This window comes from Misgurnus anguillicaudatus, chromosome 14 (assembly GCF_027580225.2).
Source record: "Misgurnus anguillicaudatus chromosome 14, ASM2758022v2, whole genome shotgun sequence".
NCBI lineage: Eukaryota > Metazoa > Chordata > Actinopteri > Cypriniformes > Cobitidae > Misgurnus > Misgurnus anguillicaudatus.
Window position 1 is genome coordinate 28114883 of NC_073350.2, and position 26749 is coordinate 28141631.

Here is a 26749-nt window from a genome sequence, read left to right on the forward strand (position 1 = left end):
CAGGTAGAAAATCAGTAGAAAATTGAGCAAGTAATGGTCATTTTAAGTACCTGCACAATTAAACACAATGCTACGAGTGAGCGAGCTGTTTGAGGTAAGATGGCCGCCAGGCGATGACGTTAGAGACTTCCATAAGACATCTAGCCTTTATACATATCTATGTTTCATACTGACCAAAAATGACGTAACGTTAGTATACGCACGAGCTGTGTATGAAACAGAATCGCAGCTTTGCGATTCAGAATCTATTTCAGTCAGGTATTTTTTTTTTTAAGAGAAATGCGATTTAATCGTCACAGCCCTACGATTACTTCACCAGAAAATGAAAATTTGCTGTTAATTTACTCACACCTCAGGTCATCTAATTAGTACTAATGGTGTAAATAATGTTAATTTTCTTGAACAGACTGACTATTTCTCTATATATTTTAGACTAAAAAATTGACATATTGCCAAAAACCACAGTTTCTTCCTTGTAGTAAATCTTCTGTACTCATGAATTGATGACCTTTCTCAATTGTAAGGCTACACTGTAAAAAGATTCCGCAGAAACTACAGCACCACTGGCAGCTGGATGCCAGCAACCCACTGCAAATCCAATTTTATGTTATTTACTGGCAACAGTTTGTTCAAAGTTAAATGAACACTAAACATGAACAAGTCTCCGTCTTACAGAACAAAAATATAAAACAACAGCCTCATGCAAAGCATTCTGGGAACCAAAAATCCTCATCAACCGTTTTCTGTTTTTTCCTTCAGATTTTGTTTCCCAGAATGCTTTGCTTGAGGTCGTCATCTCATTTTTACTCTATTAAGACAAAGAATTGCTAATGTTCAATTTTCATTTAACTTTGAACAAACTGTGGCAGGTAACCAACATAAATTAAAATCTACAGTAAGTTACTGGCAACCAGCTGCCAGCAACACTGTAATTTCTACGGAATCTTTTTACAGTGTGGGGCCTCCAGAGGTTGCATTTGTAGGTTGCATACGTCATCAAGGCGGTCTTATTTCACAATATTAAAATTATAAAAAAGTTGACTATTATTCTTAATTAAACCTAAATTGTTGTAATATTTTAACTTGCGAATGTACCAGGCTTGATGATGTATGCAGCCTGCTTATGCGACTTCCGGAGGCTGCAGCCTTCGGATTGAGAAAACAGCCAGTGTCTCCTACATCTTGGATGGCCTGAGTAAATTAATAGCACATTTTTATAATTCTATGAGCCAACGCTTTACATTAAAGGAACAGTAGGTAGGATTGTGGCCAAAACTGGTACTGCAATCACAAAACTTGTGGCTAAAAACTGGTACTGCAATCACACAACTGGTGGCCAATACACAACATGACAACATAGACATCAGTTGAGGGCTGCAACTCTTTTAAAATGCCAATATCCTGGCCGGACCACTGTTGTCAGTGATATAAGTATTTTGAAATGAAAATGATTTCTTAATGTCAAGTGTCATATCAGGGCTATTTTATGATTAATTGATATACATATCTTACATACTGTTCCTTTAAAGAAGAAACTTGAGCCATATACATTATTTAGGGACCAGAACAGTAAGCACCCAACATCTGGACAGTAAGCACCCAACAACCTGCCAAACCCTAAGGGAGAGAAAAAACTGGAGAGCTATCACAATCCTGCATCCTCACTTTTCACCCTAAGCAAGATCCCAGCAAGCAATTTTGCGTTAAAAGATGCCTAGTAGCCATCCAAACACAGCCCAGGCGTCTAGGCTTAAAGAGGTACAATTTGGGCTGTCAGTAAAAATTTAATAAATGTCTAACCGTGGCCCAAAAATAAATGAAAGAAAAATAAATAAATTAAACCAAACACCTTGTAATTACTGTTAACTTTGCTTACATGATGGAGTATTACATCTCAAAAGTTATTTCGACATGGTTAGAAGTGGGTCACTCATGGGCTGCATCCGAAAGCGTAGTTGACCTGTTGCCTTGTCTCACGAGGCAATGACTTCAGAGGTATGAAGGCGGCTCCGAGAAACGCTTCTTAGAAACGACTTCATAGGCAGCGTAATTGAATTCTGTTTGAAATTTAAACAGAGATCGCCTTTGTGATAACAAATCTCATATTTCAAAACTACAATACAACATTTCTTGCTAGAAATGCAATTAAAAGGTGTAAAAAGTGAAAATATTACTTTATTTACACTAAATTTGTTGCTTCAGCCGCTTTCTAGACCACCATTTTATTTTTTCGAACTTGACCAGGCTCGGCCAATCACATTCCCCATGCACACCCACGCATGGAATGTGTTTAGTTCCTGACACACTCAAGAGTCAGGAACTAAACCAAACATTGGGCGTGCCTTCCTGCCTTGGAATTCTGCCTCAGAAGGCAGCATTTTAGAGCTTTCTAATGTAGCTGTAGCTGAACTCGCTAGTACTTGCTGGGATGCTAATCCACACATTCAGCCTGATCTCACAAGAAATCCTACATATTTTACGAGTTAGCTAATTCATATACGAAATTAATTGTGCAAAACCACAATTATGGCTGTATCGTTCCATCAAGAACCTTCAACATCTGAAGAACATTTCTGTTGCATAAACGATTCTATGAGTTATAAAGTTTTTAGATCATAAAAGGATAAAAATGAATGGTACCTTTTAGTACCCTTTGACTGAATGGTTCGTCAGTACCCAAAAATGGTTCTTCTGGGGCATCACTATTAAGAATCTTTTGTAGCAACTTTAAAGGAATATTCCATTTTCTTAAAAGAAAAATCCAGATAATTTACTCACCAACATGTCATCCAAAATGTTGTCTTTCTTTGTTCAGACGAGAAGAAATTATGTTTTTTGAGGAAAACATTGCAGGATTTTTCTCATTTTAATGGACTTTAATAGACACCAACAATTAACACTTAACTCAACACGTAACAGGTTTTTTCAACGGAGTTTCAAAGGACTATAAACGATCCCAAACGAGGCATAAGGGTCTTATCTAGCAAAACGATTGTCATTTTTGACAAGAAAAATAACAAATATACACTTTTAAAGCACAACTTCTCATCTAGATCCGGTCCAGCGCGACCTAACGTAAATGCGTAGTGACGTAGGGAGGTCACGTGTTACATATATAAAACGCACATTTGCCGACCATTGTAAACAATAAACAGACACAAAGACATTTATTAGTATCATTCCACATGCAACAACGTAGGAACGGTCCCCTTTCAACACATTTGTAAACACTGGGGCGGAGTTTCGCGTTCGTCTTCTGTAACCTCTTGACGTCATGACGTATTGCGTGAGGTCACGCTGGCGCATCACGACCGGATCTTGACGAGAAGTTGTGGTTTAAAAGTGTATGTTATTTTTCTTGTCAAAAATGACAATCGTTTTGCTAGATAAGACCCTTATGCCTCGTTTGGGATCGTTTATAGTCCTTTGAAACTCTGTTGAAAAAACTGTTGTGTGTTGAGTTAAGTGTTAATTGTTGGTGTCTATTAAAGTCCATTAAAATGAGAAAAATACTGCAATGTTTTCCTCAAAAAACATCATTTCTTCTCGACTGAACAAAGAAAGACATCAACATTTTGGATGACATGGTGGTGAGTAAATTATCTGGATTGTTCTTTTAAGAAAATGGAATATTCCTTTAATTTTAGTGTATCTTAAAAATTAACTGGTCTGTAAAAACTTCTTGTGATTTATTGTTTACTACATAAAATCAGCCTATATAATATAAAAACATTCTGCATATAAATATAACCTTGATATCTTTAATATTGACTGTGTAAAGTAATACAGTATCAAAGACTGAAATAAATGTGAAATCAAACTTTGTTGCTTTTAATCTCAAAATTATATTATAAGACTTGAGCCTGGATAACTCAAACAATTTGAAACAAAGCCCCATTTCCCAGACAAAAACAGGCTGACATTAACACACACATAAAAAAACTATCTTCGGTTTGTGCCATTTATTACAGAGCAGTAGGGAGAAAAAAAATCTAAGAAAAACGTACAACATTTTTTAAAGCAACAAAAATAAATATAAATAAATTACAGATATAAAAAAGCTAAGATCACAAATGTACATATTTCTCAAAAACAAAAAAGAAAAAAAGGTGGGATTGTGATTTTGATTTCGATCTCTGCTGCGCATCAACTTGGACATCACCAAGAATACTGACCCACATGATTTTCCTAGACTTATTTATTCAGCATTAATCATTACAAACACACAAGTTTCCCTGAGGAAGTTAAACCACTCCAGCCTTAAAAGAATCAGTGGCTGAACCTTTGCTTTTATCGTTTTTGATAAAATCTTAAATGTGTGTTACATTTTCACAAAAACGAAAACGACGAATGGTACGAACCTAACAAAAGCAAAAGATCCAACACACGCTGACCATCCTCCAGTTATCAAACACATTTTTCTGTGTATGTTTATATACCGCAGATATGACATGATCATGGCCCCAATTGTAAAAAAAAATCGGTGAATTTCAAGGAAATTCAAAAGGTAGCAAGTTGAATTTGTGCGCAGGTGTACAAAAAAAACGAACAAAAATGTATTATATGTTATCGTAGTAGAACATGCAACAACGTTCAAGCAGAAGTCTTAGTAGCAACCTACCGCCCCCTACAGGTGAGGAAGAGAAACTGCTAGCCACACCACACAATTCCGATGAAGACGAACTTAAAGAAAAAAAGATCTACAGCAAAAATTAACAGTAAAAAAGTAATGAATTTTACATTCTCCAATTCCAAAAGTATACAGAAATGCATTCACATTTGTTGAGGACATACAGGGTTAAAGAGATTGATGTGTTTTATCCAGACTTAGTACAGTAGATGGTGCGAGGAAATGCTGCGAGGTGATCATTTATAAAACAGATTAAACAGTTGTCTGTATCGAGAGTAATACCAGCAATACGATTTGTTGTTGCCTCTTTCATTGAATGCCCTCGTGTTTAAAATACAAACAGACAAAATTTTGGACAGACATGGTTGAAAAAAAAACATTGCAAACATGACAGGTGATCATTTCAAATATTAAACAGTACCAAAATATTGCAAAAATGTAGCAATAAAACTGACAGATTTAGCCCTTATTTAGATTAAACCAAACATTTAAAAATGCCCACAGCCAAGTAAAACAACTTGAGTTTGACTAAACTATAAATAAATATACAAAGGACCGGACACTCAATACGATTAGATTACAAGATTATTGTATCAACTTCAACTTTGTGGCGTTTTTGTGATCCAGTTATGCGTCAGGACTCCGTCGACATGAACATAGCAACGGCTTTCGAACAAAAACTTTAGTAGTAAAACATGTCAACATGTTTCTTTGCTTTTGAGGAAATACATTTGTGTGTACATATTCATTATACACACCTTATATATATATATATATATATATATATATATATATATATATATATATATATATATATATATATATATATATATATATATATATATATATATAAATGTAAACTTTATATAATTATAAGTTATAAATTATATATAACTACATATAGTTATAATCATATAATAATCATTTCCATTATGAAACCGCATTCTGGGATGGGAACATACGAAAAAAATGAGACTCTTTGAAATGAGTAACCAAACCTTATCAACACAATAATTAATATGAATATTCAAATGAGCGATAATACAAACTGACAGTGTATGATGAACAAAGGTGGTCACATGGTATTGCGTAGTGGTTCATTTCAGGAAAACAAGTGTTAAAAATATATATATATATATAAAAAATAAATGTATGCACTTATGGTTATTCACAATGAGCTGGACTGCACTGAATAAATTATGCTAATTAATGACATCTGAAAAGTGGGAGGGACTATCTGCAACCACCAAAAAGAGACGCGTGTCAAAGAAATACTGTTTACTGGCTTATTCAGAGGGATTTCATGGTTGTGGCTAGAAGGGATACAGCAAAATCTTAAGAAATCTCACAGGATGAGCGCTGTTTTATCCAAATCCGCAATAATTCACGGGATTTAAGCCATAGCTGTATCTCATCTAGCCAGAACCCCTGTTTTCACCCTAAACCAAACTCAAAAGAGCCATCTTGCGAGATTTGCTGTATCCCTTCTAGCCAAAACTCGATTTCATGTGACCTGCCATTGTGCTAATTGCGCTCAAAATGTCTGCTATATTATCATGTAAGGTTTGAACCGATATTGTGTGAATAAACATGCATCTGTACGACAACTGTGTTGCTGTGTAAATTTCAGTAACACTTTACATGTCCACATTATTACTATAAATAACCCTAAATCACAAGCTGTACCAGTAATAACACATTTAGCACAGATGATTCATATTCATATCGCATTATAAACATTGCAACATGAGCACTGATGTAAAGTGTGACTTAAATTTCTTCAACAAGAGGCCCTTTTCTCTTCCTGTAAATTCCCAATTCAATCAAATTCCCATTAACGTGCCATTGTGATGATGATGGACGATTTACAGTGACAGTTTTTCTGTCAACAAAACAAACCCTAAAGCTTCAGGATGAACCAAATCACCAGATACTGTGTGAACGAAACAAACGGACAAAATGTTTGGCCTTATGCAACTGAACCCCACCTTGGTTCTTCCATGGGAAGAGATATGAAAAGTAAAAAATATTGTTTAAGTACATGTCTGTTGAAATGTTTTTGGCCAGATTGAATGATTAAAACTGGATTCTGTGAAGCATTACGGTATGGTTTGCTTTGTTCCGCATGCAGCCTGATGCGATGGTCCTCAAGGCATTGACATGCAGTAGAGATGGTGGAGATGACTGCGCTAACAGCATCATAACGCGCAAAGTTCAATACAGAAGCTCCGGTATACAGCCAGAACTGTCGGAGAGGATGACGGATAATAATCACGGTTTGCTTTGTGTCCAAAGGTAATAATGGTGGCGTGTCGACATGGGGCGGAGCAACCACAGTTCCCAGCCTGTGAACCCCGCCCATTTCTTTCAAAAAAATAACATCATATTGAGCAGCAGAAACGAAAATATTAAAGAAGAGAACCGTCGAGAAATCTTTACTCTCTCCCTCGCAGGTTTCTGTTTTTGGTGCCTATCTCTCATAACAAAATCGTTGCAGTTTCATTTGCCTTAAGAAATCCCTGGTGGTTCAGACGTGCAGAATGGAGTGCGCGTGTGTAAATGCTAGGAAACGGCCTCGATCTGATACGAGTAGTTGTCCGAATGGGCGGCGGCTTTCGCTTCTGTAGTGCTCTTGGGTTTGGGTGGCCAGTCGGGGTCCACGCTCAGCTCCTGGGCCAGGTGCATGTACCGAGCCTTAGGGAGCTTCCTCCGACGACAACACAGCCAGGAGAGACACGGCGATCCATAGGCGTCTATCCCTTCCTATATAGAGAAACACATTTGTCCGGGGAGGAGAAGAAAAAAGATAACCTGTTTTTCTTAAAAATACGACATTCAGGTTTATGTGCAGTTGCCTGATGCAAGTAGCCTACTGATATTAAAACCGTCATGCCTGTGAGCACATGCAAGCGTGATGTCTTTTCAGTTTGATGCACATTTACAACCTCATTTCTATTAAGAAACAAATGAGGTGCTTTAATTAGGTTTCTGAGCTCGAATGGTATTAAAGGAATATTCCAGGTTTTTGATCGGTGGCGTGTTGTCAGTTACCACAAAAATAATCCTGACTTAGAAGTAAGTAAGAAATCATATGTCATGTCAATCAGAAATCATTTGTGCAGTAATGAACCGCAAATACATCCAAAATTCCAATGTGCTGCACATTGGGTGATTGGTGAGACCAAATCATTTAGCAATCTTGCCTGCTCTATCTGTTTCTTAGCTTTTATACGATATACATACTGTTAGGATATCAAAAAGTAACATCGTTTTCATAATGAAAATTCAAGAGAAATATTTAATGTCATACACTTCCCCCATAGACATCCATTGTAAGTGCATTACCATTACTGTACGGTCCCTCCAGAAAAATGCGATTATGCGATCGCATGATTTAACGCATAATCAGCTCAAGTCCGCATATTTATGCGGGGGCCGCATTGTTGCCATGGGAATGTTATGAAGTGACGTGATAATGTGACGTGAACATCACCGAAAAGCTGAAAAGTTTTGCAAGTTCCCGCAATTTCATTGCATAAAATTGCATGAATATTATGGAGGACCACAAGAGTCTTGCAAAATGTAACAAAGAACCCAAACATCCAATAACTACCTGGACAATAAAAATAGCAAACAAATAGATTTGTCCAAAAATTCATCAATAAATCTATAAATAAATATACAAAATCACAAAAAAAATCATTATGTAACACTCCACTACGCAACAAAAAGTGAGATTATAAAAATAACGTGAAAAATAAATATCAATCCATTAATAAATAGTTCAAATTCTTTCCGCTATTCGGTTTGCCTTTCGTTTTAGCCTCTCTATTTAGCTTTTCTGTGACTCTTTGCAAATGGTCAAATGAGAAATGCAAATTAGCTATGGCCAGGTGGATGTAACAAGCTCGCTGATTGGCTCTGATTGTACGTCATGCGCAGATTTATTTATAGATCTCGGATGAGGACCCAAAGAGTCACGGAAAAGCTAAATGAAAAGCAAATCGAACAGCGAAACAGAAATGTTAAACGGAAATGCCCTTTTAAATGCCTAATTTAAACCTGTATTTGTAGTTCAATTTATAAATCCTGTTATTTATTTCTCTTTTTAAATCGCTTTTTGAAATACATTTTGAAATTCCATTATTTAATTAAGAATTTGTAAATGCAATTTAAAATGATGAACTTTGAGTGTTTTATGTTGTTTTTGTAAATTGTTATATTAATTTGAACTAATTATTAATGGATTAATATTTCTTTTTTATGTTATTTTTATAATCTCACTTTTTATTGCCTAATAAAATGTTACATAATGATTTTTTTTGTAACTTTGTATATTTATTTATAGATTAATTAATGAATTTTTAAACAAATTTATTAATTACTATTTTTATTGTCCAGGTAGTTATTAAATATTGAAGTTCTTTACTACATCCTGCAAGACTCTTGTGGTCCTCCATAGAATCTCCCGCATATTCCATCGCATTTTTTAAGAAAACGTGCCGCAAGATCAAGGATTTTTGGCCGCAACAATCACAAAAAGTCAGCGTTTTTCTGGAAGGACTGACTGTAAATGTTTTACAGTAATGTTTTTATTGAACGGTTAATACAACCTGAGGAAAGAGTTATTGTCAACCATTGTTAAGTTACTTTGAACTCATAACCTTCTTTTGAAGGAATACTCCAGGTTATTAACAAAAACTTTATGTCAATTACAATATAATGACCAACATGAACCACAGAAAAAGTCATTAAGGTAGGGCTGCATAATGATTAATCGCGATTAATCGTTTGCAGAACAACGGTCCCTGTCCATATCATATATGTCTGTGCACCATGTAAAATAACCATGCATATATAAATCCACACAAATGCATGTATAATTTTAAGAAAAAATATATATCTATATATTAAGTACTTATATATGCAGTAATATAATGTACAAATGTATATACACATATAAACATCTCTTAAATATATACATGCGTGTGTGTGTGTTTATATATACATAAATATTATACACAGTACACAAACATGATGCAAACAAAAACTTCCATTCTGCAAACGACCAATCGCGATTAATCACCATGGAGCCCTATAATAAGGTTACTTTGGCTTTAGGAAAGAACCTTAAAAAAAACCTATTCATGAAGCACTCATACACTGTAAAATTTGTAAGTTTAATCAATTTGAAATTACAATTTCAGCTTTCTTGACTAGTGAGAAGAAGCTACAAATTATACAAATAAAGTTGAAATAACTTAAAGGTGCATTGTGTAACTTTTAATAGGATCTCTTGACCGAAATGCAATATAATATACTTGACTGTATTATCAGTGGTGTATAATGACCTACCATAAAATAAACTGTATTGTTTTTATTATCTTAGAATGAGTCGATTTTATTATCTAAATAAACGCGGGACCCCTTAGATAGAAGTCGCCGCCATGTTTCTACAGTAGCCCTAAACAGACAAACTATTCTACAGAGCGCGTTTTGTCCCTACGTTGTCTTACACGACAACATGTTTGTCTTGTAGCGGCTACCATATGCGTTTTGAAATTGATGGGTGAGCTGTTGGTTGCAATTCGCGATCTCACCACTAGATGCTGCTAAAATTCACACACCACCTTTAAGCAAGGGATAAATCTGGTATTAAAATTTACATCACGGTTATAGTGACCAAAATCACCACCTTGGTTTTGTAAACAATTTTTAGAAATGTAAAAAAGTACTGATGCAAACAAAATTAAAAAATTATTTTACATATAAGTGCACTTTTGTTCGCATAAACCATCGCAAATCAGATCTTCATATATAAATATAAATAAACAGCAAAAATGTATCTGTTTTAAAGAGATATTAAGTAAACCAGTGTAAGTACAACTAGATTTCCCTAAATTAAAAAAAAAAAATTTACAATTCAGTGCAGGATAGGGATTTTCAAGCCGTGACACGGTTAAACTGTATTTTTCAACTTTATTTTTATAATTCATAGCAACTCCTCACTAGTCAAGAAAGTAAGAATGAATAGCAAATTCAAGTTGATTAAACTTTAAAATGTAAGTGCAACAAGGATATTTTTTACAGTGTAGCTTAGGTTATGTTAAATGCCTAGTCTTAGGTTAAATGCCTAAATGTCAATGTAAAAAAGTATTCCGACAAATTTCGACACATCAAAATTATTTTAAAGTGGTAACGGACAAATTTCCCAAAATAAAATAACCTGCAATATTCCTTTTCACACACATGACACAATGTTTTAGAAACTCGCTCTGTGTTAGTGGTTAACATTGCTCTGTTTAGTACATATCTGCACCATTACTCCAAACAACCAGTGTTAACAGACTCAGAACTTACAGACGTATGCAGTAGTAGCCACTACAGAAGGAGCATTAGAGGAAAATGGGGGAGAAGCAGTGGAGTAATCGTAGCCCCCCGAGCATGACAAAGTAGAGAGTTGGCGCATGCAAGGCCAAACGTTTAAACAGGTTGTTAAGTGAAAGGGAGTGACAGGAAGAAGTGAGATAGGGGGTAGAGCGAGTGGAAAAAGGGCGGAGTCAACATCAGGAAGTGAAGAAAAGGCAGTGGTGAACAGAAGTGTCAGATTTTCCCAACCTGTGGTGTCGGGGCTGCAGGGGAGACGTCATAACTTCCCTGCTTGTCTCTGCTGAACACATGCTTCCATAAGATGATGTCAAGCACGACGGTCTAAAGAATATCGCAGTAGGACGGAAAGAATGAAGAGAGCTACGGATCACATGGCTAGTAAAAGCTTTTCTTACATCATTTGTTTCTTCTTTTTTTCCATTTCAAGAGCAAAACTAAAAACATTTATTGAAAAGGAAGTGATTCTGTTTGTGCGTTAGGTAAATAAGAAAAGGGGAGGCAAGAGAATTACATTTTATTACTTTAAAGGATTACTCATTTTTCTAAAAAAAAAAAAAAAATTTAAATCCTGATAATTTACTCACCCCATGTAATCCAAAATGTTGATGTTGATATATTTCTTTGTTTTTTATTTTTTTTTAAGAAGAACATTTCAGGATTTTTCTCATTATAACAGACTTGATAGGACCTCAACATTTTACAGTTCAATGCAGTTTAATATGGCAGTTTCTACGAAGCTTCAAAAGGGCTCTAAACGATCCCAAACGAGGCATAAGGGTCTTATTTAGCAAAACTAGGGATGTTAACAATTAATCAATCTTCGATTCATTTGCGTTAAGAATTAAATCAATAAAACTTAACGGTTTTCGAATAAGCAAGATCATGCACGTATGCGGCGCCTGTGCAAAACATATACAGCCGGGGGAAAAAATTAAGCGAGTGCGCAGAAGTTAAACTAACCATGATCACAACGATGGTCGATGCCAAACACACACCTGGGTTTTTAACGTCTTGCGAGACGAGGGTGGCTGCCAACGCAACTAAATCCTCAGTGAATCTGATAGGGTCCAATACAGAAAATGCAAAATGCGTTCCAATGTTGTTTTATGTAGAATGATACTAATTAATGGTCCACAAATGTGTGTTTCCCATATGTGACGCGTGACCTTTCGACGTGCTTACGCGATTATGTGAGGCCGCGCTGGTGCGTCTCACGGCTTTTTTCCTCAAAAAACTAAATTTATTCTCGACTGAACAAAGAAAGACACCAACACCCCGGATGACATGGGGGTGAGCAAACCATCAAGATTTCTTTTTAAGAAAGTGGAGTAATCCTTTAAGGTAATTGGCACATCATATGATTGGCTGCTGCAGAATATTGTGCTTTACTGATTGGACGGTGCACAGAATGGCTGTAAAGTGGGCACCCATGAACCCGGGCCGACCTGTAGTCAGCACCAGGAAGATTTCGGGCTTAAAACGACAAAGCAAGCAGCCACTAGGTCACTAAACAGCAGTGCAATTGTGATTGCTGGTGTTTCTTAATCAGGGTGAGGAGCTTCGGTGTTCTTATCATTGGGATTTAAGGGTGACAAAAGCTGCTGATATGAAAATGAATACATTGTACAAATCTTGCCTTAGCTGTGCAGATTAAAATACATTCACATGTTTTCCTATAGCACTATACATCCCATTACGTAAACTAAAGGATTTTAATTGGGCTATAGAAAGAGCATTTTGTTTTGACCCAGGCTGAGGGGTCCACAACATCTAACAGTAATATATCCTATAATGAAAAACATCATCCTTCACATAATACCTTACAAAATATATAAACTAGAGGTGCACCATATAAACACAAAGACATCATTCACAGACAACTGAGATTTTATCATTGCCAATACTGATTATTTTATCAAATTTCTTGTGTAGCTTCAAATATTTTCATTCAATGGATATTAGCTAAGATGCCCCATTTAACAGGGCTACAATAAATAAAGTTAAATGATCTGTTCAGCATAAAACCATTGATATACCCTTACATTTTGCCCTTCCTAACTTTTGAAATGTTGCCTAATCTGTCTGATAACACACATTTTATTTTCTTCCACTATATAACGGTCAAAATAACATCCACATACCTCGATAAAGAAGGACACTGCAGCGTTACTCAGTATAATAAGTAGCATAGCCACACGCCAGCTCAAAGGAATGCACACGAGCTGAGAAGAAAGCGGACAACGTCAATATATCCTTATATTACATTTGTCTCTAACCAATGAATAAATAATGATAGATCACCTCCAAAAATTGATAAATCCCAGAAACAGGGAAGAACATAATGAAAAACAAGAAAATGATGAGAATTATACACGAGAGGACGAACGGCCCTGAAAGAAACCAAACAGACAGAAACACCATCAGATGAAAACTGAAGTACACCAGCATCTCTTAAAAACAAAATACCATGTGTCTGCAAAACAATGTTCAATGAGGACCTATCAAAAAAGCAGTATGCAAATATTACTTAACATCATCGCTCTTATAAATTAGATAAAAACATAATGCAAATAACTAAAAATGCTCATAGTGACAGCGTTAGGATTTCCTTACCAGTCATTACATAAGTAATTAAAAAAGCTATTAATTAAAATACAAAACCAAATTGAAATTAAAATGTTTTTACGAATTATGAAAAATGTAAAACTATATACAATGAGGCTGCATTGCAAGCATTCAGTTCATTGTCATCCACTTCATCACAATGTGCTTTGAATAAATAATCAATCAGAAAAAAATCTAAATCTTACAGTTTTTATAGCTGGGCTCACGGAAAGGTTTTCCTTTTGAGAAAACCATGGCAACTATGAGGTACTGAAAAGATGAGACGAAGAACAGCGTGGTGTTGACATCGCTCTTGATAATTTTTTCATGCACTGTAGAGTTAGTGATGATCCCTGTGTCACTGGGTGCTGTACAGTTGTAGATACTGTTATAATAAACAACATAAAACAAATAAAAATTATTAGGCAGTAAGATAATCACATTTTTAAATGCCCTATTTATAATGTTTAGGGATGTTCATATTGACCGGTTAACCAAAGGTAACAATTTATGACGATTATATTATAAGTTTAAAAAAAATTAACACGTTGTGTGTCTACGGAAGTCGAGAGAGGACATACACTATTATTATTTGTGCTTGCTTGTTTTCTCGTGATCACGACTTAATTTCTCGTGATCTTGAGAAAACAAAAGTTGTTTTCCCGTGATCTCGACATAACAAAAGGTGTAATTTGCTAAATTAGCATGGATGAACAAATTACAGTTTTTACTTGGATCAGAGATTCACTCAAGCTGAAATAGATGTGTTAATATACAATTTTACAGTGGTGAATTTAGGGACCGTCTTTAAGTTACTCAATAATATACACGTTTCTACTTTTAACAGCGTTTAAATGGAATGACTGAGAGTCAAAAAACTGTTAAAAAACCAGCGTGTTTATGTGGTTGTCAGCTATAATGCACACTTTTTAGATTTTTTATGTTTATTTAAATAAACTGTTAAATACTATTGAAGATAGAAACGTGTACAGTATTACTTTAGCGATAGTCCCTAAATTCACAAACATGAACCGTCCAACTTTATTTATTTATTAAAGGAATATTCCATTTTCTTAAAAGAAAAATCCAGATAATTTACTCACCACCATGTCATCCAAAATGTTGATGTCTTTCTTTGTTCAGTCGAGAAGAAATTATGTTTTTGAGGAAAACATTGCAGGATTTTTCTCATTTTAATGGACTTTAATAAACACCAACAATTAACACTTAGCACGTAACGGTTTTTTTCGGCGGAGTTTTAAAGGACTATAAACAATCCCAAACGAGGCATGGGGGTCTTGTCTAGCGGGACGATTGTCATTTTTGACAAGAAAAATTATAAATATACACTTTTAAAGCACAACTTCTCGTCTAGATCCGGTTGTGATGTGCCAGCGCGACCCCACGCAATACGTCATGACGTCAAGAGGTCACAGAAGACGAACGCGTGAGTGTTTACAAGTGTGTTGAAAGAGGACCGTTCCTACGTTGTTGTATGTCAACTGATACTAATTAATGTCTTTGTGTCAGTTTATTGTTTACAATGGTCCGCAAATGTTTTATATATGTTGCACGTGACCTCCCTACGTCACTACGCATTTACGTTAGGTCGCGCTGGACCGGATCTAGACAAGAAGTTGTGCTTTAAAAGTGTATATTTGTTATTTTTCTTGTCAAAAATGACAATCGTTTTGCTAGATAAGACCCTTATGCCTCGTTTGGGATTGTTTATAGTCCTTTGAAACTCCGTTGAAAAAAACGGTTAAGTGTTGAGTTAAGTGTTAATTGTTGGTGTCTACCAAAGTCCAATCAAATGAGAAAAATCCTGCAATGTTCTCCTCAAAAAACACAACCTCTTCTCGACCGAACAAAGAAAGACATCAACATTTTGGATGACATGGTGGTGAGTAAATTATCTGGATTTTTCTTTTAAGAAAATGTAATATTCCTTTAACCCTCAATCGGTCCTTGGGGTAAATATGACCCCAAACGACATTTCATTGGTTAACAAAAAAGGTTCCCTTCATCTCAGAGATGTAAAACTTTGTGACTTTTCCTAAATAATCTATCTTTACATGCACAAAAAACTGGGCTTAATTCGGTTGTTCTAAAGGTATGTAACATTTTTTTTTATCAATCTGTCCCTTGGGGTCAATATGACCCCAATTGAAAGTGAATGGGAAATGCAAAAAAATGTACTTTTTTTCCATTTGTCAAAAAATAAATATCAATAAATCCAGCATAAATCTGAAAATTTTGACACAGAAATGAAGGCCTGGTACTTGTGCACAAATGCAATGCAAAAAACACATGCTCACACAAACACACACAAATACACACACACAAACACACACAGGGATGACTGCCACAGAGAGCATTTGTGTGGAATTTGGAAAATAAAATCAGTCACAAATGCAGAAAATAACACATAAAGGGGTGTGACATAATGCACACGCACGCACGCACGCACACACACACACACACACACACACAAACCCACACACGCACACACAAACACATACAAACACATGCAAACACACGCAGACAAACGCACACACGCACACACACGCTCTTTCTCTCTCCTTCTCATACACACTCTCTCACACACTCTCTCTCTCTCTCACACACACACTCTCTCACACACACACACACACACACACACACACAGACACACACACTTACACTCAGTCAAATTTATATGGCATTTTGTAAAAACAGACATTTCAAAATGCATCAAAAGCTATAAAAAATTACTATTTGACATGTTATTTATTTTTAATATCCTTTCTAATGTTTATATAAACATAAATTTACAAAATGTATCACAAAAGTAATGATTTGAGCAGTTGTCCATATCCAGGAAAATGAATGGGTCTCTATGGGAATCTGCCGGTCTAAATGATTTAATTCCTACACTGTAATTCTCTTATGTTTTTTTCTAAAAACCGATGCCTGAATTCAACACCACACACCTATATTAATATCTAAAAACAATTTAAATCAAATTTAGATAATAATTTATGTGAATTTTCATAAAAATTTGATATTTTTCAGGAAAGCCAATTGTGTAGTTGAGGATTTTAGTGGTAAACAGGTACAAAACTACTTCAAATCTCTCAAAACACAGCTTTATTGTATAGATGAGAAGTAAACAAAAAAAAGGTCTATTATTTGTATTATTGAAAATTTCTATTTTTTATTACAATTATGCTTTTAATTTTGGGGTCATATACACCCCAAGGGCCAGAAGTGTAAACAAAAAAACGAGGATCATTTGAGGGTTAAGTCTATCGGCTACACTTTAGCTACACGTGTGGTAACAGCGAAGACCCCAACTTATGCATTATCAGTCCACTTCAAAATACACGAAATATTATGGACAGGAAATTACATTATGACATTTAGATTATCATGTCAGGATAACGAGAAAACAACTTTTGATTTCTCAAGATCACGAGAAATTAAGTTGTGATCACGAGAAAACAAGCAAGCAAAAATAATAAAAGTGCATGTCCTCTCTCGACTTCCGTATGTGTCGACACGTGCCTACAAACATTTCTCCACTTATCTATCCTTTAGGGCTGTGCAAAAAAAATCTACTGCAATTCTCATGCACGTTTCATCAGTAAAGCCGGTTCGGTGATTAGTAGTAAATCGCCATCACCTGCTTTCAGATGGAGCGGCATTTACTACACAGAGCCGTATTTTTTAGAAAAACCCTACCATCCTTAAATTGTGAATTGCCTGTAAATTACGCGAATCAGTGTTGCCCTGACGGTCTGGTAATCATTTGTATGAGAAATCATTTATAGAGCATATGTGTCCGTTCTCAAATATGGTTTGGAAGCTCCACAAGAGTGTGTGCGCAAGATGGCTCGGTCCGTCTCGGTCTTGCACATGCCGGACAGACCTTCGCTGATTTCCTGTCCTAGACCTTGACCATAAACATCTCTCAGAGTAAGACGACACAAAAGTAAGACTTTTTGAAATGTGTCTTGCTTTAGAAATGGCCACTGTGGTAGATGATAAAGGGACAATCCGCCCACTATGGATATTAATCCTCTGGACTGATCGCGTGATCTTTGATAATGTAATGTTTATAATTTGTGAATCCTGGATTTGTTGTTGATCTGTTGCTGCTGTTTGCACGTTTAAATTAAAGAAAATGTTTGTATTGTTTTAACCAAGTCACAGACAATGTCACCTGTATTTTACTCAATGACAATTAAATATTAAAGAGCACCTATTTCATTGCTACAAAACAATGTTATTTTGTGCATTTTGTATAATACAATGTGTTCACGTGGTTTATGGTTTAAAAAAAACACATTATTTCCACATAACGTACATTTTTGTATCTCCAGATCTTACTCGCTTCCTGAAACGCACGGATTTGAAAAGCTCTGAGTCCCTGATTGGCCAGCTAATCTGTACGTTGTGATTGGCCTGAATACCTCTGACGTTAGCCGTAAATGTGACGCTCCTTACCATGTTTCGGTTGCTAACAGGAGTTAACTTACAGGCTGTGAGTTCGAAGCGGGAGGAATTATGATAATGTCGGTCTTGTCTACATCACCAATCCCAGGAAGTAAACTGTTGCTTACAATCCGTGTGTTTGTTGTAGTCCAAGGAAAAAGATTTACGTTGGACATGATAACTCGCGTCAACGTTTACTTTGGGGTTTGTACCTTTTGCATATCGTTAACATGTACTAATACACACTTAAACACCAAAGGAAATGAAAAAATGTGAATCGGACAATAGGTGCTCTTTAAAATCTTATAAATTAATGGTTAATGTTCGGTTAACAAGCTGCGGTTGTTGGTCGGGATCATAAACTAAAATGAACCTCCCTAGTAAGGTTTGAAAAAAAAAAACACTAGGTGTTTATAAAGAATATGAAAAGCTGCTATATGTGTAGGGGTCAGACTTTATCCCACTTACTCTGACTTCAAGTACCAGTTCAAATTTTTGACCAAGTTGAAGGCCACAACCTGAAAACCCAGGCAGATGATAATCTGGGTCATAACTGAGCAGAGAAGAGGACCTGAGACGAGACCGGAGGGCGGCCGACGGGCGACCAGCTCCTTCCACGCAGAGTTCAGACTCACTAGAAAACAAACACAGAGAAATTATAGGACAATATTATACAATTCTCACATTAAATGCAAAGTTTAATTCAAATGTATTTATTTAGCACTCTTTTTACAATGTTACATTGTTTCAAAGCAGCTTTATATAATAAATTTACAAAAATTAAATATACAAAATAACATATAAATGTATAAATAGTATTATTGCACACGTTATTATTGTTTCATTATTATTATTATTGTGACTAGTCTAAGAAAACTAGCATTTATGTTGATTTTAGAGGAAAAAATGCTTCTGGCTTGTGCAATAGGTCAATTTCAGCTATCCATGAGAGACAGTACAAAAACTTTGATACAGCACTGATACTTACTGGTAAAGACTATAAGAAGAATGATGGCTATGTCAATAAATAGGAACTGGAAATCTCCCAAGTTACTGCGAATCTAAAACACATTTTAACAGATCAGGTATAAAGGCAAAAGTGAATTCAACAAGAATTTATGACCTTAAAGGTACAGTATACCCACAAAATAAAAATCTGTCATTATTAACTCACCCTCATGTGACTGATTCACATGGTACCCACACATGGTTTGGAGTCACATGAGGGTGAAAATAGTAAATGATGACAAAACATGAACTCCTTTTTCTATTTTAAGACAAATCAAGCTGTAAAGTGTGACTTTTATAACAGGGCATCTCACATCAATGACTCACATTACATGCAATACAGTTAGTAAACAGATCGTGGTCGTGATTAGTGCACTATCGTATAATAATACTATTAAAAGGGGAACTTACAGAGTATAGCAGGGCAACACTGAGGCATTGAATAATACTGTACAGGGCCATGAACTTAAACACACAAAATGACGTGACGAGAGCAGCTCGACCCTCCCTGTAAAAGAAGAGAAAGACAAAACTAAGCATTTTGTATGTAGGACATTTCTTAATGTATACATTATGAAAAACCCTTATAGTAAAACACCCTTTCAAAATAAATTGTATGTAAAAGTTCACACCAAAATATATCCTTAGGACTATTTATGTAGCATTTTCATGAAAATTCAAGCAAATCATCCACCCAACTCGCTTATACTTGGGTGATTCTCACGAAACCATTGAAACACCACGGCACTAATGATTTTAGCTTTAAAATGTGTAATATAGTAACATTAAAAAGCATCAGAATTAACACAATACTGTGCTCTACCTTGCACAATGTGTGATTTCAACATAAGAATTTATAATTGTAAATTTTATCTCATTTTCTGCTGAAATTCTCATTACCGCAATGTGTCCGGCTGTGTTTGAACATGCGTTATGTTGTAATTTAATCAAATTAACACAAAAATATTAAGAAAAAAAAAATAAATGGATGTTTTGCTAGACTACTTTAGATGACAGAAAAAATATTTACTGAATATTCATGTATAATAATAATGAAGAAAAATTAGGAAAATGATGTGTCCATGCCTGATGTTCTCATCCTCCGCAACACTTTTTGAGAACAGTTTAAGCACACATACAGAATTTTAGTAAAGTTTGATTTTGAGTGACCAAGCACATGGACCAGTTACTTCAAGATGGCTACCAGGTAAGATCATTTTTTTAGAGTTAATTTGAAATATTGTCTTGTCAGAATGCTTACACGACATTTTGATTATCATTACCGCAACAGATGCTTATTAAATGTTAATTTAATTAATAGAAGCATAATACTTTGATTTTAAATGCATGTGCAGAATCTCCAAATTATGTTCTTTCAGGTTTGTCATGTCATTTTGAAAATATGTCAGTGTTGATGTTTTCTGACTGTTGCGGTAATGAGATTTTTTAGGACAAATTTTTTAAATTATGTTACAAAAAGTGTTAAATGATAAGTAAAATTTTTTAATTAATGGTCCCATTTACTCCAGACTTTGTTTTTCAATGTCTGGTGGGAAAAAAGTAAATTTAAACAATTTTTACATTTTCATGCTTGACAAGTTTTCGTGAGAATCACCCACTTACTACAATGCAAATAATCGTACTCTCATTATTATAACTTGCTTATTTAACTCTTTCCATGCAAGCATTTAAAAAAGGTTGCCAGACAGCGCCAGCATTTTATTATTTTTTACAAAAGTTTTAAGACTTATTTTCTTCTTTAAATATATAAAGATACAATATATCAAATGAAACAACAGACCCTCTGCTTTCAAAAATCAGTTTAATCCTTTCTTCATTTGTTCTCTTTTTATCACCTCTTAATTTTTTTCTTTAAAAATACAAACTTTTGAGCAAAATACTAATATAATGGTTGCATTTTTCTAAAGGACTTTTGTTAAAGATCAGATCAAAGAGATGATCAAAACATACACAGAGTTTTTACTGTTTGCTATAATGTTTTATAAGTTGGGTAAGAGCGGCACCTAGTGGATAAAAGCGGAAATGTGGATTGCCATAAAAACTCAATATTGGCAGGGAAGCGTTTTCTCCTAATTAACAAGATAACTGGTCAATGGCGGGGAAAGAGTTAAATATAATTTTATATGCATGTTTTTCATTTTAAATTCGGAGCAGGCCCGGGGTGGGTAATCGGAAGAACCAGGAGAATTCCCAGTGGGTCGCTTAACTTTTAAGCTGGTCAAGTTTTTTTATTTACATTTGTGACGTTAGTGAGTCTATCTTCTCTTAAATAACACTACACACGTTTCGACACCGCAGTGACCAGCCTCTGCATGGGTTGTACCACATGCGGGAGTTCTCCAAAACTTTTTCTGCTGGCGCCTACCGATAGCTGGGCCGGCCCTACAATAAGGTACGCGTCAGGGAGGATGGGTGGGAGGAAGAGGCCAGGAGGGGCTGAAAAAGGCTTTGGAGGAGGAGGATGCTGCCAAATGTGCCAAGCTTACTGGTTTATTTTCAAGAGGACAAACACAAGTGGCAACACGTAAAGAGAGTCATGCCTATAATTAGCATTAGCAACGTAATTATTCGGCTAATACCGTTGTCAACCTATTCACAAGCAAAATATACATTTAATTAAAAGCCTTTGTGTATCACCCAATACATGGCTATTCATAGACTTTGCAAATATTATGTAATTTAATATTGATAACAAAACTCAAGCTTGATCTGTATATGCAGTAAAATTACTTTTTAAAGATTATTTTATTTTTATTACTAATTATTTTTGTATAGTGAAGAAGTGAATTATTATTTAACCTTTACATTATTGGTTGAACCATGGCATTAATAAAAACTATACTCAATAGTAAGAGCTGAACTGTTGATTCATTTATCCAATTTGGAAAAAGTGCTAATTTGGAATTACACCAAAAGTGGGCCTGAAACTCACAGGCCGAAAAGTGGCCCAAAAATTCCTTTGAAATTTACATTAATATGCAGGCCAGCCTGACTCTAGACACATCAGTGTGAACCACAGTGCTGTGGTGGGGTGCATATACAACACCTGATCAAATTAGGGACACAGGAGATGCTAGGAGTTGTGGAGGTGAATGGAGACGCCACAGACGCCTCCAGTTCAGACAGGGAGATCCCGGCGTGAGCCCTCTTAAGTGCCTGAGGAGAAGAGACAGACATAAAAAAACTAAGTATTATATCAGTTAAAAAGTGAAATAAACAAACAATGACAGTGAAATAACTCACCCCACAATCATTTGCTCCATCACCACACATTCCTACGAAATAGCTAGAGTGGACAAAAGAAAAAGATTTAAAAGCTATCTTTACATTTTCTTAAGAAAATGTGAGCGATGTTTGACCATGCAAAGCTCACAGTAAGGTTGCTTACTGGCTCGATTTAAAAAAAAAATAGCCCAAGTCTCTGATATTGTGCACCTTATACAGGGGTCGCACACCTTGGCTAACTTAAAATTCAATGACCTTTCAAGGACTTTCCAGGTCCAATACCCTCAAATTCAGGGACTAAATGTGTGAACACATTTCACGTGAGAACAAGGTTACATTGTGTTACCTTTTAAGATACATTGTTACAGTTCCCTTTTGAGTAAGTGCGCCTAAATGTGTATATCAATTTCAACCAATGGTGAGGCTTAATGACAAAGACAGGATGCAGGAAGTATATCACTATCTGAAATATTGCCAAAGACAGCGTTACAGGGACGCAGGAAGTATGGCAAGGGAGACGCAGCGTCTCGTTCCCTTCTCAGGGAACAACAGTTACATAAGTAACCCGAGACATTTTCATGTGTCAAACACAACTATATGCAAAAAAGCATTTTGGTATCAATCAACATTCGCATACAGAAGATATAAGCACTTAAAGCGAACCGTTTAGCACGTGTGCTTAAAAAGTCTAGAATTTTTATAATATTATCCTACACTACACAGGGAATAATATGGATTTTTTTTCCAGAAAACTTTCAATGACCTGCATCTATGTATGTATATTTTCAAAAACTTCCCAGGGCCTTGAATTCCCCCCCCCCATATTTACAAACTTTGAAGGACCCGTGGGAACCCTGCTCATATGAGTGAAAACAAGCCATCATAAAGCGTGTGTATGTGTTTAATACTCACTCTACACTTTGCAATGTCTCAACAAGTTGAGTCTTCTGGTCTGGTGCCATCCTCGCAAATACTGTACCATGAAGAACCAGCTACACCAACAAACAAAGCATCATAAGCAGTGCAACATCATCACTTCAGAAGCGCATCATCAAATATGTGTGTTTTCTACTGACCTTCTGCATCAGGTCTTGGAAATGCTCGGTAATAACGGCGAAAGATTTTCCACTCATAGCAAAGTGATAATATTCCTGAGGTCTCTGCTCATCCACACAATTTCCATCTTCCATTATGATCTCCATCTCCTGTAACCAGACACCCCAACACCAAACAAAATCAAGTGGCTGAGAGTCTAGACATATATTGTCGATAGACAGCTTTGTGCTATAAATTAATATCTGACTTGCATTAAATAAATGGCATGCATTAGATACCAGATAACAGACCACAAATATATCTATGAAATTGTACTGCAGTTACAGGGTTTGGCCAGTAGAGGACACACTGACCTCTAGCTTGGTAGGCTTATTATTGTGTTTGCTTGGTTTGTCGGCATAGTGCCAGGTGATCTTGGCAGCATGTCCGTCTTTTGGAGGCAGAGCGTCGGCGATAATGACTAAGTCTTGAGGCTGAATCATGCCGCAGTCTCGTGCCACGGAGATGGCCGTCAGCATGTTGTCACCTGCCCCAGGCAGAGAGAATAGGAAAAACATTAACGGTACAATGACAGCAAACATGGTTTATTAGTGAAGAGAGAGAGATGCGCAAACTTTAAGTGATATCTCACATGATGCTGGTAAAGTTGGTCTTATATTATGTAAACTGGTAAGTGGCATTGATCCATTGTCCCTCATTGTAAGATCGAGTACAAACTTAATCTGCTTACATTCACAATGCATCATTCAGCCTCGTCTGAACTTGGCTGGGAATCTGAAGAGCTGAGAACCTTATTAGACCAGATTCCAGAAATACCTAATGAATTAAGCTTCAAAGCTCCCAGACTCCCGTCTGACTGTGGCTGGTCTGGAAAGCTGTGTCTGAACCTCTATCTATAAACAACATGACGAATATTCCTATCCTGATAGACCAAGCAAGAAACCTCTTCAAATGAGACAAAAGTGTGCTGAAACGGATAGGAATAAACTAAAAGCAATGCTTTGCTGTGGTAAAAACAGCTTTTGACTATTTATTCTTTATGGTCTTAAAGGGACACTCCACTTTTTTATTTTATTTACTCATTTTCCAGATTCCCTCGAGTTAAACATTCAATTTTTGCCGTTTTGGAATCCATTCAGCTGATCTCCGGGTCTGGTGCTAGAACTTTTAGCATAGCTTAGCACAACACATTGAATCTGATTAGACCATGTAAGACAATTTCCTGAATAAATATAGCACCTCCCCAAAGGATACTGCATGGGGGCAAAGTGAGTGCTCGGGAAAGCAACTCTCTACGATTCACAGTGGACTTCCCACTGAGAAACATTTGGGTTTCAAAGACACACCTTTAGGGTGTCATACATTTGTATTCTTATTGCCTCAAAGCAAACTGTATATGAAATGCTACATGCACAAAGAACCTAAAATCTGTATCTTATTTGTTTTTCATTGAAATATCTCATTGCAAGTGGTTACAATGGTCTCACCCATATAACAACAGAATACAATGTTAAAGTATATGTGAAACTTCATTCAATGTTAATAGACACCTCCCATTCCAAGCATAAACCAATCACCCACTGTATACAGATTAAGGACAGCCCTTGGTTCTACAACAACCAATCAGTACCAAATTCCTATATGCTTTGTTCTCTGGTTATTTAAGGAGATGTGTAGAAGATTTAGGCGGGACTTTCAATATCTAGAAATGCACCCCCATGATGCTGTATCTTTGATATAGCATCATGTATTTTTATTTTATTTTGAGGAATCTGTAACCAGATCTTCATCTCCTTACCAGGTATGCAATGGTTTTTCGTTGTATTGTTTTGTATTTGAATTGGAATGTAAATTGGCTTCTGAATCATGTTTTTCCTTACCTGGTTAATAAATTGTTATGTTTGATTTTATTCTGTGTTGCTCGGTAAATGTTGACACTGCAAGTAATACCGTTGTATCCGTAGTTACCGTAAGGACAGAAATCAGGCTAGGATCGGCCCAAATCCCAGTTAGATAGTGAATAATACATCAGCTGAGGATTTGTGAGATACGACTAGCAAATTGGCGTTAGTTTAAGTGTACTTAGAAGCGTGGAGGCTGTGTTTCCGTTTAGAGTAACATCTCTGATTACTCTAAATAGGGTAAGTCTCAACCTCTGTTTATTTCAATATTATTCTATTCATTCATTTTGATTAGAAATAATTATTGTAATAATTAAGTGTCACCTCTAAGGGGACTAAATAAAGTATGTTTAAAGTTGAGCACGCAGAGAGCGGCCGCTTAAGCGTATAGTCCAACCTCTGGCAGCGACCAATACTGATTCGCTTATGACCGTTGACCAGTATATTAAGGCCCGTACTAGGATCATGTGCGACTATGAGAACCGAATGAACGAGTGTAATACCAGAGCTTTATCAGAATAAATAAACAAACATCCATCTAAATTCTGTACGTTTTAAAAGTAATAATCAATCCAATTTGTAATATAATATAAACTAAATCTTTATCTTTGGAGTCAGATAAGAGATAATAATACAAAATTACATAAATGCCAAAACGTCACCTGCAAGCGCCGGAAAAGACCGAACGCGCTATTACCCTTCGTTTGGATTCCGTCGTTGGGCCAAACGGATGGATGGGGTCATATTTGGACCCCTTACAACCATTAACATCCCGCTCAAAAATAACCAAAAGGTTTTGATATTTTTCCTATTTAAAACTTGACTCTTCTGTAGTTACATTGTGTACTAAGACCGACAGAAAATTAAAAGTTGCGATTTTCTAGAACGATTTAGCTAGGAACTATACTCTCAAACTGGCGTAATAATCAAGGACTTTGCTGCCGTAACATGGCTGCAGGAGGCGCAATGATATTACACAGTGCCCGAAAATATTTTATTTCACTTTTTAATAGGGCTGTGCAAAAATATTGATACAGCTAACTATCGTAATAAAATTTTCCATGATGGTGTATCGACATTTCAATATCTAATATCGATATTTTAAAAACCATCAAATCCTTCTGTGTGCGTCAGACGACCTCCTCCGCCGCTGCTGTAGTTGTCACTGTCCAGTTGTTCAGCTCCATTTTTTTTACATTTTTGATAAAAAAAAGAAAAAGTATTGCAATGTATCGCAACGTGCAACTGCTCGAAACTCTTTGGTTATTTTTAAGCGCGATGCTAATGGACTAATCAGATTCAATGGATTGTGCTAAGCTATGCTTAAAGTGGTAGCGCCAGATACGGAAATCAGCTGAATGGATTTCAAAATGATAAAAATCAAATGTTTAACTCTAGTGGAGCTGGAAAATGAGAATATTTTCAGAAAAAGTGGAGT

The 26749-nt window shown here is 35.9% G+C and overlaps 1 protein-coding gene across 3 annotated transcripts in view; it reads right to left on the reverse strand.

The window, feature by feature from the left end:
- Window positions 1-5468: 5468 nt before the first annotated feature.
- atp13a3 (ATPase 13A3) overlaps window positions 5469-26749 on the reverse strand; it is a 54174-nt gene continuing 32893 nt past the window's right edge. For 2 of the 3 annotated variants that reach the window (XM_055183528.2, XM_073876183.1), the window contains exons 22-34: window positions 23764-23936; window positions 23431-23559; window positions 23267-23346; window positions 22373-22415; window positions 22176-22285; window positions 19520-19616; window positions 19089-19161; window positions 18569-18734; window positions 13831-14009; window positions 13322-13410; window positions 13162-13242; window positions 11249-11341; window positions 5469-7393 (exon numbers count right to left, since the gene is read on the reverse strand). In XM_055183528.2, the coding sequence (XP_055039503.2) occupies window positions 7193-7393; window positions 11249-11341; window positions 13162-13242; window positions 13322-13410; window positions 13831-14009; window positions 18569-18734; window positions 19089-19161; window positions 19520-19616; window positions 22176-22285; window positions 22373-22415; window positions 23267-23346; window positions 23431-23559; window positions 23764-23936 (1514 nt within the window). In that variant the 3' untranslated portion in view covers window positions 5469-7192. The remainder of the gene's footprint in view (window positions 7394-11248; window positions 11342-13161; window positions 13243-13321; window positions 13411-13830; window positions 14010-18568; window positions 18735-19088; window positions 19162-19519; window positions 19617-22175; window positions 22286-22372; window positions 22416-23266; window positions 23347-23430; window positions 23560-23763; window positions 23937-26749) is intronic. The other variant, XM_055183529.2, reaches the window with a different exon arrangement.